At 32.3% G+C, this 13,919-nt stretch overlaps 1 protein-coding gene across 1 annotated transcript; it reads right to left on the bottom strand.

The window, feature by feature from the left end:
* Window positions 1-509: 509 nt before the first annotated feature.
* LOC132553908 (location of vulva defective 1-like) lies at window positions 510-13,541 on the bottom strand (the record flags this gene model as incomplete). Its single annotated transcript, XM_060218197.1, has 12 exons — window positions 510-670; window positions 4,282-4,308; window positions 4,976-5,020; window positions 5,329-5,496; window positions 7,140-7,184; window positions 9,738-9,767; window positions 10,617-10,734; window positions 11,072-11,187; window positions 11,431-11,607; window positions 12,175-12,306; window positions 12,885-12,988; window positions 13,349-13,541. Coding segments are annotated over 12 exons (1,316 nt in total), but the record flags the coding sequence as incomplete, so codon positions are not given.
* Window positions 13,542-13,919: the final 378 nt, after the last annotated feature.

Here is a 13,919-nt window from a genome sequence, read left to right as displayed (position 1 = left end):
TTCTGCATCTCTCGATTTCGAATATAATGCTTTGTTTCCGTTGGTTGTAATACCTGATTGTCACTCTGGCGAGTCAGTGAATCAGTTATACTACAAATTGTTAACACCGCATTGACAGCCAATATGTTCATGCAGGAATGCATATCTTCTAGATTAATGGGACTAAATTTCACAAACACATACACTGCCAGAGTCCATTCTATTTTAGACAATGTCTTATCAGTCCGTCGTTACATCCTATTTTGGCGTTTTGAGGACTTGAATGACCTGATGATATATCAATAGGAAGTTATGATCTATTAGATGATAAAAAAATCAGTTGTGAAACAATGATGATCTAATATCACATGAAATACACACTGCTGATACCAAATCAGCACACATTGAAGTGTTTAAGCATGTCCACATGAAGTCGTGGTCACTTTACAATGTAAAATGATCACGGTCATTTTCAACCACGAATGAATATAGAAAGTTATCACAGACGTCTTCTCGGAAGTTTGGAATGGTCACCCATTGTTTGTAATAGGTGGTAGTGGATGCTTGTCGGTTTGTGGTACCGTCACCGGGGCAACAGGATGGACTGGTAAGGGGGATAGTAATCGGTTATCAGCATCAGGTGTCCCAATCTCCAGGGCATCTCGTGGAGACATCGTCTCTATAACACATTCTGTAACAAATAATACATTTAATTGTTTTAGAAAGTTTTACACCATAGTACATATTCGATATTCCCGATGAAAATATTTGCTTAAAATTTATATAACTAAATTTGCTTGTTAAATGTGTCCTCATAATGGGTAAACGATCAAATCTAGAAATGAATTATAAGATGAAAAGGATGCTGAATATCAATGATAAATATTTATGTATAATATATATGGAATCACATTTATATTGAATTGCAATTGTATTTATCTGAAAATTATAAAAAAAATATATTTGCTATACTCTTATTAATACAAGTTCATAATCATAAAATGTTTGCATTCATGGTGACAATAGCGAGACAAAGGGATTGGATATGAATTAAGATCTTTAGAATAAGAAGGATACTGTTTATAACGGGATAGGAAAACAGGGATAAATATACACAAGATCAGAAATTTTATCTGTAGGGTATTTAGGCAAAAATTAAATTATATGAGGAATGATGGGAGACAATAATCGATCATATCAAAGCTATTGGGTTCATATCTCAATTAGGTTGGTACAGCGAATATCTATTATAGCAAAAGGTTAACAATTATGGGAGAGAAATATAAGTAGTTATTCCTACATTGATTCGTTGCTATCACCTTCCTATGTCAATGCCCTAATAATACGAGATGGTAACCTTTCCACGGAACCAGGTATTATTGAAACCATGATTAATAAATCCAGTAAAGTAAGGTTGTATCATTGTAGAGCGAAGCTGTGATATCTATTCATCATCTACTTAACTAGTTGTTAGTGATATCGCTAGTTGTGCTAATAGTATATTCTATATTTTGTCAGTTTCAATGAAACCATTAAAAGATCAATTTCTCCATTGAAATGAACATTAGAATAAATTATCGTCAATCGACATTTCCCAACAGAATAATTAAATTTAGAGCAAATATTTTTTGTCCTAATATGCCAATAGAGAACATGGTTTCAATTGTGAATCAGACAGTGACATATATAAATGCTATTTTTAGAACATGAAGATGATATTGTAAAGGTTTAAATCAACAAGTACAATATGATAAATTACAATATCAGGAATTGTTGTAACAACTATGTAAAACAGATTAATTACACGATATCCAGGGTTCCGTTACAAGGTGGTAAAAGTAAATTTGTAGAACTATATAACAAACTCATGCCCTACAATACAAAATGTGTGAAATATTTTATAAAAATGACCACGACAGTTATATCTACTCACGGACATGTTTATCTCCACCGACTAAAACCGTGAATGGAAATGACCTTTAAATGGATATCAAAACATACTATAGACCTATGTGACAACCGGTGTTTCAGTGATATCCTTACCAACAGATATATTAATACACTTAACCTAGTTATACCTGTCAACAATACAATGGCAAACAACCATTGCCAAATAGCAGATTGACCTAAAATGAAATTTAAAACAAAATTGGTTGCAGATATTGTCTCATATAAGACATATAAGAGCGATTTCAGGGTGCCAAAGGCCAACCTTCTTATGTGAAAAGAAATAACAATGTTATCGAACCGTGAGCGAACAATATTTAATGAGAAAGGATACTTAAAACGAAACGTCGCCTATCAAATATGAATATATGTTAGAGCCCCTGGCCACACCTCAAGTGTTCTTTTCTAATCTCTACTTCACAGGTACTCGTGAGGTAATTGTATGAGACTCGAGGTAAACACGTCACAACCATGTCAGTTAAATAATTACACAACCTAGTCATTAACAACTTCTCCCTCTGTTGATAAATCAACTACTTGACTATTTTCTCTGGTCGCGAAATTTAATTGGCTCTATGTACACTTTGTTGTAGAGGTATTATGGGTTGAATGACTTTTATTTCACTATAGTATACCATGTAGGATGTCTTGTAATATAGAAAGTGATTGTCAACATGTTTGACTCTTCCAACGTCCAATATAATACTACCTCACACAGTATTGTAAATGAAATAAACGTTTTAAATGAAAGCTGTTTGGTATTTGCAACTAGAATCAAAATTAAAAGAAAATTCTACAGGCAAAATCGATATCGCCTATTGTGTTAGGATGAATAGTATACTGTACGGCCCAGTAAAATTGGGAAAACATGTTATTTTGGCATGGGTACAACACAGCAGTTCCCTCGGGATGATATTTATTTAATTAAAATGTGTCTACAGGATTCTAGCTTTCGAACGATACTTACAAAAATCAAATCCCATGGGTATGAAACGAAATAAAAGATACAACCGTCAGAAAATCAACACAATGATATTTGATCATGTAACTTAAAACTCTACGCGGAGCGAAGAGTTTTAAATATCAATATTTAACCAATTTAATCCCCAATTTGCCTAAACTTGTTGAACAGTCTGGAATATTCTGACATATAGATTAGTTCTGGTCATATCTTAACTTAACAATTTGATAGTAATTCTATCCGGAATTATTACATATGCATCGGTGTAAATAATATATATAATATTTAATATACTGTAATGCTATGTAAAATAAACCAAGCATATTGTGAATACAACAAGCGAAACTCAAATACTAATATGATATGATGTTCTATAGGCTCGGTGATTTCATTACACTAAAGAACGGATAAAAACGATAACTGAATACATTACTTAGATATGATGGTAAACGAATGCAATTTGATACAGAGAATCAGCAACGGTCCTATTGTTCAGTCAGATGGAGTTAATGAACAAAAGATATTTTCCTGTTCCCCGTAAAGAATGAATTAATGATAAGACATAATGAATTATAATGGAGTCTTGTTTATCTTTAACAATAGAAAATGATTGTAGAATACCGCAGTGCAAGGGTAGAGTACAGACTCCTTCAAAACTTATATATAAATTATTACCATAGATACATAGGTAACATTACGAGTATTAGAGGTTTATACCATTCAGAAGTATACTTTGTTAACAGTTTCCTTAATGCGTACGTAACAAGATACCTGTTACGTTAAACATTATAGCAAACATATTTATGTTGCAGCTGTGATGACAAACAATATAATTAAAAACCAGATTAATGTAGGTTTGGCCTTCACATAATGAATAACATAAATGAAATTGCTAGTTTCCCAAGTAAACTGAATATGTGTTTTATAAGTTATACGCTATTGAAATGTAATTTAATGGGTAACATTTTCATTGTATTTTCTAGACATGCAACTAGTCTATTGTAGTATCTGGAAATTCACACCCTAAGTCAAAGCATACCGCTAAACTAAGCCTTTCCATTATAGATTTTAATGACTTCAGAACGTGTAAAGCTGCAGCATTAGATCAAGGCATTATATTATTCACATCTTAGAATATTGCAATTATTTGTTAGTACAGAACCATAGTTCAACATTCACGTGAAAAATTTTGTGTTTTCCGATTCACATGCTTTTCTGTGAAAACTGGATTGCAGTTTATATATAACCGAGATTTCCTTTTCATTATCAAACAAGATGCGTTTCGTTTTCTGGGTTAGAAGCAGCTAACGATTGCACAAAGAAACTTGATGAGCATGCGTAAAAAGACAAGATATAATGACTGATTGAAAGTATTCTACTTGAGTTTGGATTACCTCCGTTAATTGGTGGTAAATATTTCCCTGAAATACAATTGACGATAGACAAGATGATAATAATAAAATGGTATTGAATTAGAAGAGATTGCATATATATGGATTTGATATTATGACAATGAGATGTAGATATGCTATACATTTACATCCATCACCATGCCATGAATATCACAGACTGCATAGGATGATTATTGGTGAAAAAGTAACTGATAAAATGAAAAAGATCAAATATGCATTATTTATTGAGAGATGTACTGAATGTAGTAACACATATATCAAAGGGATCGTAGAATAAATCGAAAAATGAAATATAAACATTGACACACGTGTTTCCATGTTATGCTATCTTCGTAAACTAAAATTGGTAGGTGTTGTTTACATGTATATATCTATTCTAATGTTATATAGATAGAATAAGGAGCAACCGTAAGACACGTTATTTCAAGTTTCAAGAATCAGTTGGAACCTTTCTAGTTACTAGTCTCAAACTGAACAAGAAAGAAATAATTTGTTGGTTTTCTTTGTCCTTGCATCTTTACCATTCACATTTCATATACCATTCCAATGTTAATTAGCATGCATCATTATACGGAATGCAAAAATCATACATTAATCTAAATCAATGTGTAACTGAAGTCTTTACACGATCCACAAAGACATCGTTAAGTGAGGCATGCATTAGCTGTGAGCTTACCTGGAAATCTCCGAATATCAAAAATGTCTTTTCGAAAAACACGAACTAAATATACATAAAGAATGAAGAGTTATATAAAGTCAGTAAAGAGAAAGATAAAGATAATATAATGATTGGAAAAAAGAAAGAAAGAGATGGTATCATGAAGTCATAATTGTGATGTACACAAAGCAATATTTCAATACTACATATGTTTTTTTTTATGTAATTGTTGGTCTAATATATATGTTTTATATATTTTGTGATTACTTTAACTAACACAATAGTACTTAATTTTTTTATGAAAGAGTGGCGTGTCTGAAACAATACATTATTATTTTTTAAAAAAATCGACCAAATGAAGCGATCTTTACCTTGAGGAGGAACCTGTTTCTTTTCTTCGTCATGTACAACATTTTTCTTTTTCTTCAGTTTAAGACAGATGATAACAACGCCGATAATGATCAATATGAAAAGCAAGCCTCCTATGGCGGCTCCAACAAATAGTCCAATACTGCCGCTACTGGTCTCAGTGGAGGCGGCTGAAGATAAAACATATACCACAGTGCTTTAAAACAGGACAATGCATACGGTCAATAATTACTTTCTCGTGATAAAATACATCAATGTAATGTAAGTAATACGAAAAGGAATAACGTGTGCGTAAAATAGGACACAATAACGTAAAAATATTAGCTACATTTGTATATTAAAAGGACCCCTGATAATGGTAGCTATAACACAAATAATATTTTCCATTCTCGAAATAACAAAATTGATGCAATGGACGTTTTAAGAACATAAAAGAAAATATGGACAGGTTTCTTCTGAAACAAACTGCAACTACAAATGTTAACGTACATGCATATAGATGTAATTATGATGTAGTTTTTGATGTTCTGTTCATTTTCATTTCAAATTTGATAGTATATTTCCAAGCATAGAATGATATACCGAAAATCTTGTAAAGTTGTATCTAAATTATAACACTCAGTCACATTGTTTCCCTAAAAAAAACCGATTGGCAGAGACGATCGATCAAAGGGCATCTAATGACATTATATATCGATTAAAGGGCATCCAATGCCATTATATATCAATTAAAAGGCATCAAAATGACAAGAAGTTAATATCTCTAATGATAGCACAGAATTTTGTCAATACAACTAATTAATTAATAAAGAATAAGTTTCTTTCCTTCTGTAATCATTTAATGTATATCAGAGAACTGAAAGAACTGATTTATCAATCTTTAAGATAAATGGAAATCAATGAATTTATGTATAATCCACACACAAGAAGGTGGAGATTGGAAATTCGTTGTTATGAGAGAAATGTCTTATAAGCAAGATATAAATGAAGGGACAGAAGCTTGAAAACCTGAATAAGAGATATCGAGTTAACACAATCAGATTTAAAAAAAAAAAAAAGAAAAGAGAAGAAAAGAAAAAAAAAAAAAAAAAAATCAAGATACAAAATTGTTAACATTTTAACAGGCACCATATTATATATATTGAATATAACTAAACTGGATTAAAATTATGAAATAAATAGAATAAGTGTATAATGGAACCCCATTAATCTGGAAGTGAAACATAAACCCCATTAATCTGGGGATATGCATAAAAAATAACAACGAGGTCACAACATGACATTCTATGCAAAGCAAGACAATTATCCAATTAATGATGAGTGTAAAATGACGCTTCTTTTATTCAGGTAAGAAACACATGATTAACTAAAGATATCCCCCAAACGCCCCCTCCCCCATCACATTTCACTGATTAATCAGGACGGACATCCGAATTAATGGTGTTCCTTTATACATTATAATCAGTAGTTCACCGGTCACATGCACAGTGTACAATGTAACCATGATAGAGGCAGCAAATCCAGCTCATTAAAGAGATAGAAAAATAGTCAGTGAAAAAATTCCTTCAATTGTGATGTCTATAAACAAAATACAAAGCTGTTAACAACGGGAAGACATTTCACAAGCAGATATTAATCGCAATAAATCCTAGAAAATAAACATTCAAAACATCAAAGCAGACTTTAAATGCAGCAGCAAACAATAGAAATTACATCGTTTCTACAACAAAATTTTCTTAATGAATTACGCATTCCAGTGACATTTTGTCAGAGAAAGCGAACATTTGACAACTTATATTGATTTCATTACCACCATTAGCTGTAGTAGCACTAGAAGTTGTAGTAGTAGTAGTAGTTGCTGCTGTAAAACGACAAATGTATCATGTAAAATAGCAAAGTTGTCGGCGATAAAATATGTTGTTCGAAAGACATCAAATTAAGGTAGATATTCAGAAAAATATTTTCAATTTCTTAAAGACATGTAGACAAAATGATATTGTCCTTTTTTAAGAATGGTGTAAATAGAAACTTATTATACGTTTCATATCTAATTTATTGCTTTATAATGCATATTGCATTAACATAGACTTCTCCAAAAATTCAACATTACATGTTCTCCTATGCTAAAGCTGTAGAACAACATACTATGTAAAATACTTTCATTATTGATTATGAGCTTTTTCCTATCATCCTATGATTTTGTGAATAATAATTTTACAGTTAATATTAGCAGTTTACTGTATCTATAAATATGTTAACATTTTTAACATCAAATACAAGAAAATAGATTTGCTTCCTGCCAACATATCATGACAGTTATACTGATAAATGCTAAACAATTATGGATGGCAATTCACCATGATATATTCATATACTCTAACTAAGTACAAATAACATTGTTACACTGCTATATCCTATTATAAGGTGTTAGTACCTCTATCCTTCAAATTAATAGTGGGATGTTAACTGACTATCTACAGGTATGCATGCATAAATGATAAGGGGGAAATGTGATTTGCTGAATAAAATACATGCAAATTACTGCCTGAAAATTATTAATAGGGTCCATACCCTGTTCAAACACGGCGCCTCTGAAGGAAGGGGCTACAGTACACATGTAGCTGGTATTTTGGGTAAACTGCAAATGGTTTTTGTAAATAAGAGGGAAATATAACAAAAAATCATCAGGTAAGAGAGATTTACTGAGGGTACTGGGAACCTAGTCCAATCACTTCTAATAGTAAACATTTACCCGTTGCCGCAGTCGTCAGTATCGCTGTGAAACAATAATTAAAATAAGATAGATAGATAAGATATGTAGCAAATAACATGTTGACTCCCCGTGATTTCGTTAAAAGTCAATATCAAACGTACTCTGACTGCATTAGGTTAATCCGGCTACTTGTATTTTTGCGCATACAAACACTTTTATGCCTAAAGTTAAACTGATCTTTCGTCAAAAGAAAGTTAATTACAATCCCTTCTTAAAGCTAGCATACCTTATACAAACTATATTTTTGAATTCGTGTTGCTACAAAATGTAACATTCTAAATAAATTTCAGAGATACATCTTCTGCACAAAAAAACCAATGTAGACCCATATTGCTCGTTCAACATTAGGAACAAACCTACAAAATGTATAAGAAATAAGATTTATATTGTACATACATTATACAATGTATATAAAATTTAATATTGCACATACAATGTATTTGAAATGTGTACATACTGTAGAAACAATAAATATGAGCTTGCTGAAAGGAAAGATAATGTATGACTACATGGATACATTGTATTAATTTTTACTATTTCTACATATCGTTTGATCGGAACAGTTATAACTTACGAGCTAAAATGGTAAGACAATCAATATGACAAATATTATAAGACAACCATACTTCCAAAACGTTTGTCAATATGTCTTTATCAACCTCGATAAACATGATCGGTACTGACCACGTCAATTTATTTATACCATATACCAGCATACATTAATGAAGTGTAAAAAAAATTAATGATAGCATACAGCACTTTCACTAATTATACGTTTGTAAATTCCTGTGTTGTTTTATTTGTATATTCATATATTATTTATTCATCAATGTAATGTTTGAGATTCCAGATCCAGAGATATCCAGATTCGTTTGAGATTTATATGATGATAAAGTGGGAAGGGAATAGGAGCGTGCAGCTTCAGACCTTTATCTTAAGAGAAAACAAAAACAAACCAAACGGAAGGCGACACATATAGTCATCAACACGTTGGTGGCAAGGTATTATGATTATTAAACAGTGAGCAGAGCTTAATCTGAAAGTATGGATTTAAAAGAAGAAAGCAGATTATAGAAAATAGTAACCTGACAGCAAGGATGAAGGTCGTATTGTATAAAAGACACACCAGAGAACAGCACTTTTCAATACCAAGTTAGAATCAGATTCAGTAGTAAATGACGACCAGGATCTACAGTGTTGAAAGGTAGGAGACAAGAGATAGCAATCCAAATTGGTCGAAAGAAATGTGAAAATGAAGTAGATCAGAACATTGGAAATTGGAGACACAAGAGAAGACAAAGAGTGCATTTATGATGTTAAAAAGTAGAATTCTTTTTATCTTGGCATATGATATGCTTTGACTTCTTAATATAGAGAAACGGCAAGTAACAAGAGTTGAAAAAACAAATGGTTTGAAAAAAGGTATTTATTGTTGATAATTTATAGTTAAAGCATGTGGTATGTGCATATCACAATGAAACGTGCATATAAACACAGGATATATAATGTAGAATAGTGAGATCATGACATTCATATTGACACACTCATTTTTTCAGTGAAAAGTGACATTTGAAATCAAGCACATGCAAGAACATAGAAACACCCTCGATTCAAAAACAAACAATAAAATGCCCCTACATGTAGTCGTCGGACTCGTCGTGGTAAATGCTGTGGAATAGCAAAAAGATACAATCCCAAATAGAATTAAAGTAAATATAATCATAATGATCAACTAGATAAGGTGATATATGTTTCATAAAAAATGTCAACAAGCAGATCCAATAATTTGGCATGTACGAAAGCATCGTGATGTTATCATCTTTATTCTTCACTTTTTTTTTTACTTTATAACAATATATACAAATCAGTACAACCAAACTACAATGATTTTAACTTTCCGATATTTCGACAAACATCAATTTGAAATGTATAAGATATACTTACGACATGTGACTGTTCATCCAGAGGAGGGAGGCGTAAAATAGAGAAGACACCATAATTAATAATGGAAATTTAAATACAAGTACAAATTGAATGGTAATGGAATAAATTAACTACAATGTATAAATGAATAGATAGAATACAAATTCTGTCAAACAAAAGACTTATAATTGATTAAGTAAATAAAAAAAAAACATACTTCTCTTAATCGTAAAAAGATTTAATTTTCTTCATTTTGTAAAAGGATACAATGTTAAAACGGGTGGTTTTGTTAGATATAATGCTGCATGTAAACTGTTTGTAGATGTTAGAGCCGATTTCTACTCGGGTATAACACTGGGTCATTGGATGTCATGATATTGCACCACTCGTTTACATAGACGTCAATCCCCCAGAACAGGATGTATAATGGTGTAAGATCACTTCTATGAATTCATGTATTATTAGGTTCTCTGGTTTTCTCCTATAAGAAAATCCATCGCGCTTTTCTTTTCGGACCAACAAAAGTGATGATATAAGATAGAATAATTTGATCCTCAAGAGTTGTAAAATAAAGTTGATATATTATCTACCTACCATAAGGAGTCAGCAGAGCTGTCATTCCTCCTGTTGGGACAGTAGATGGGGTGCCGGTAGGGCTACAGCTGCCGTGGTCTATACTCAGCTGGACGTTCGACCCAGATGCTTCGGTTATCTGAACAATATAAATTATTATTTTAGTTTACGATGAATTCATAAGGTAATGGCGTATTTAGTATGTGAATCATTATCATTTTCTATTATGGGCAATATAATAAATTTTGAGCTATTTCTGGAAGACAACAAGACCTTTGTCATAAAGCTATGGTATTGATATAAATAACGAGTTGTGAATTTATCAATATTCATATATATTCCTGTGACCATATCACACCTACACTTTATCAGATATCATTTTGGCAGACAAAACACATTGAATACAATGATTTCGTTGGACACATGAAACGTGTTAGTAAAATTAAAATTATATGACATGATCAAACAAGACATACCAGGCATGTGAATCGGTACGTGGTGGACTGATCAGTCGTGGTGTCATCGTTGACCAGGGTTATATACGTGTACGATCCGCTAACTAGTGAATATACATTGTACAAAGTACCGCCACCTGCAACGAGAAATTGTCAGATTTTTTTCAGTCGTATTTTTCATGAGTTTTTCCAAAAGAATTGAAGAGCGTGAAATATGAAAAGGCATTGAACTACACTCAAATTTGTTTGAGCATGGAATACTTGGATATGATATTGTCTTATACACTGTTCAATATAAAATATGAATATTAATTATCTATGAAATATCATATTGATCATTGTTTTCACAGACTAAAATCTTCGTTAAAACCAGTTCTTACTTGAATATGCCATTACTGTCGAACACTGTGAATAATTGAACGCTGTATATGTCCTGTCAACGCAGTTATCCCATACACTTCCGGTTCCACACAGCGAACTAGAGCCATCGTTGGCTGTGTATTCGTATGTCCCCAGTAGTAGAGTTGGAAAGTACTGGCCCACGCTTGAAGTAAAGCCTAATAAACCGGAAACACGTTAAAACAACTGAATCATATTGAACCAACATAAAAACGATACATTTCAGTAATAGTATGTGATATGTGTCAACATAATCATTATCCAAATGCATGAAAAAACTAATTCAAAATATCAAGAACGAAAGATTTTCATGGAGACACCTAAAAAAAGTACAAAGAGTACAAAATCAGGTGTTCCTGAAGTGTAAGCATCTTTGCTCTAGAATATGAACAAATCTATAGAATTCTTAAAACAATTTTGGCTGTAAAGCATGGTGTTGCTATGTTAGTGATGTAAAATGTAATGTAAAAAACCACTCTGGTTGGTAAAAAGTATGAAATTTACATCATCATTGGAAACGTTATCACTAGTAATGATACAAGGTTTCTGATATTGGTCATTTTATCACATAGTTAAATTCCTATTTTTAAATGGCAAAATTTTTTTGAAAATATATATTAGTTCCCGATGGACAGGGACTGAAAATACTCATTACTATATCTAGCAGAAATGATCGATGAATATGGAAGAATTTTTATCTGGTTTTATAATTTGGACAGACTTACCTTGCTTGACTAAGGTGTGGTACTCAGCTGTTGAAGGTCCACTTGTTGGGGAACAATATTTGCTAGCTGATCCCATAGCGATGGCGGAGTCTTCTATAAAAACACGGAAATCTCCTGCATTTGTCTCCGTATCTACAAAGCAACATAACCTTAGGATAAGTTTGGTGTTATACATCTTTTATTGAAAATTTCATTCCAGTTTTTTTTTATCTTATACTCACTACTTCAGCAATATCATATGCAATACCATTAATTAAGAGTTCTCATGGCCATACATATACAGTATATTTCATTTTAAGAGGAAGAAATGGATGAATTAGGAATTACCAAAAGGAAGTCCTTTTTATGCAACATATTTATATTGTACATTGTAACTCCCTATTAAAGAAAGTTTGATAGCGGCGGGGTTGATCATGCATATGGTAGTTGAAATTGGCACATTTCCAGCATCACAGATCGCTCAGTTTATTAAAGAAATCTCAAATTAACCGAAGACTGATTTTATTTACAATACTTTGCAATTAAGCAGTTCATTTCAATTGCAATAAATTTCAGAAATCAATAAATGTTGAATTGAAATACCGAACAAGTGACCTGGGTTGACACGAACAATTTGTTTGTGTATGGTGCCTGACATAAGTGTATATCGGATTTTAATGGATGTCTAAATTTGGACCCTCTTATGTACTACAGTGTTAATAGAAACTTACTTGCCCGCAGGTAGTAAATGTAAGAATATGTGCTGACTTCAGTCCATGCCATACATATATAGGCGTTCTGGGGCTGCCCGAACAAATTCACCGTCGTGTCACCACTATCATTTATTAACAAAACCATTAAACGAAGTAAGCAACGTTATCACATCCAATAAACAATTGCGATTAGAAATTTGGAGACAGAGTCCTATCAACATTATGCCAGAAACATTCAAAGGAGTGAAAAACTTTGAATTTTTCTAGATAACAATTACAAATATTATTTCTGTTTAGCGTTGCAGGTGCATTCTTCTTAAAATTAAACATAACGATGACAATATGGGAATCAAATAGATATATTTTATAACTTATATATCAGTTGTACGCTGGTGTTATTTCATTCTGTAATTAACGTTCCTTCATTCGTTCGAATAGTATAGTAGGGAGAAAATGGTTTGACAATGTAATTAAAGCCTTACAGGAACACGATGTATCTATTTGTAGTATCCTCCAAAACACATGTCCAGCTGGACACTGTGGATGAATAGGCCGTCACTGACCACCCCGTTACTGTAATGGCACTACCTGACCAGCTCATTGCAAACGTGCCATCGAACTGACTGTCATACCAGTTTCCAGTCCACTGTGATGACGGTTGCGTGCATGTGCAATCTGAAAAGAAGAATGCTACATTGATCGAAGATGATAAATACATTTATCACGTCACTGCCCTATTATAACACTCATTATATACTCACCTGTAAATTAACATAAATGAAGACGTGATTTGATAAACGATCCTGTTGTTTCAGTTGGATCGTTGAGAAAAAAAAAAAAAAAAATACCAACATGTCAGCATAGTCATAATCCAAACTCAATGTCAATAATACTAGTGGAAAATATTAAGAAAAAGAAAGATTTACATGGAGACTCATGAAAAGTACAAGGAGGGTAAGTGTCTTCTGCTTCATAGACGGCACCCGCTATGTAAACCGTGATCAATCCAAGTAAGTAATGTCACGTTCTCAAAATGAGAACAAGGTATAAGAC

The sequence above is a fragment of the Ylistrum balloti genome, unplaced genomic scaffold (genome assembly GCF_031769215.1).
Source record: "Ylistrum balloti isolate Yb309-2 unplaced genomic scaffold, AGI_CSIRO_Ybal_v1 Utg370366, whole genome shotgun sequence".
In the NCBI taxonomy this organism is placed as follows: Eukaryota; Metazoa; Mollusca; class Bivalvia; order Pectinida; family Pectinidae; genus Ylistrum; species Ylistrum balloti.
The sequence above is the reverse complement of the archived record's forward strand: the minus strand, read 5'-3'. Positions and strand labels throughout refer to the sequence as shown.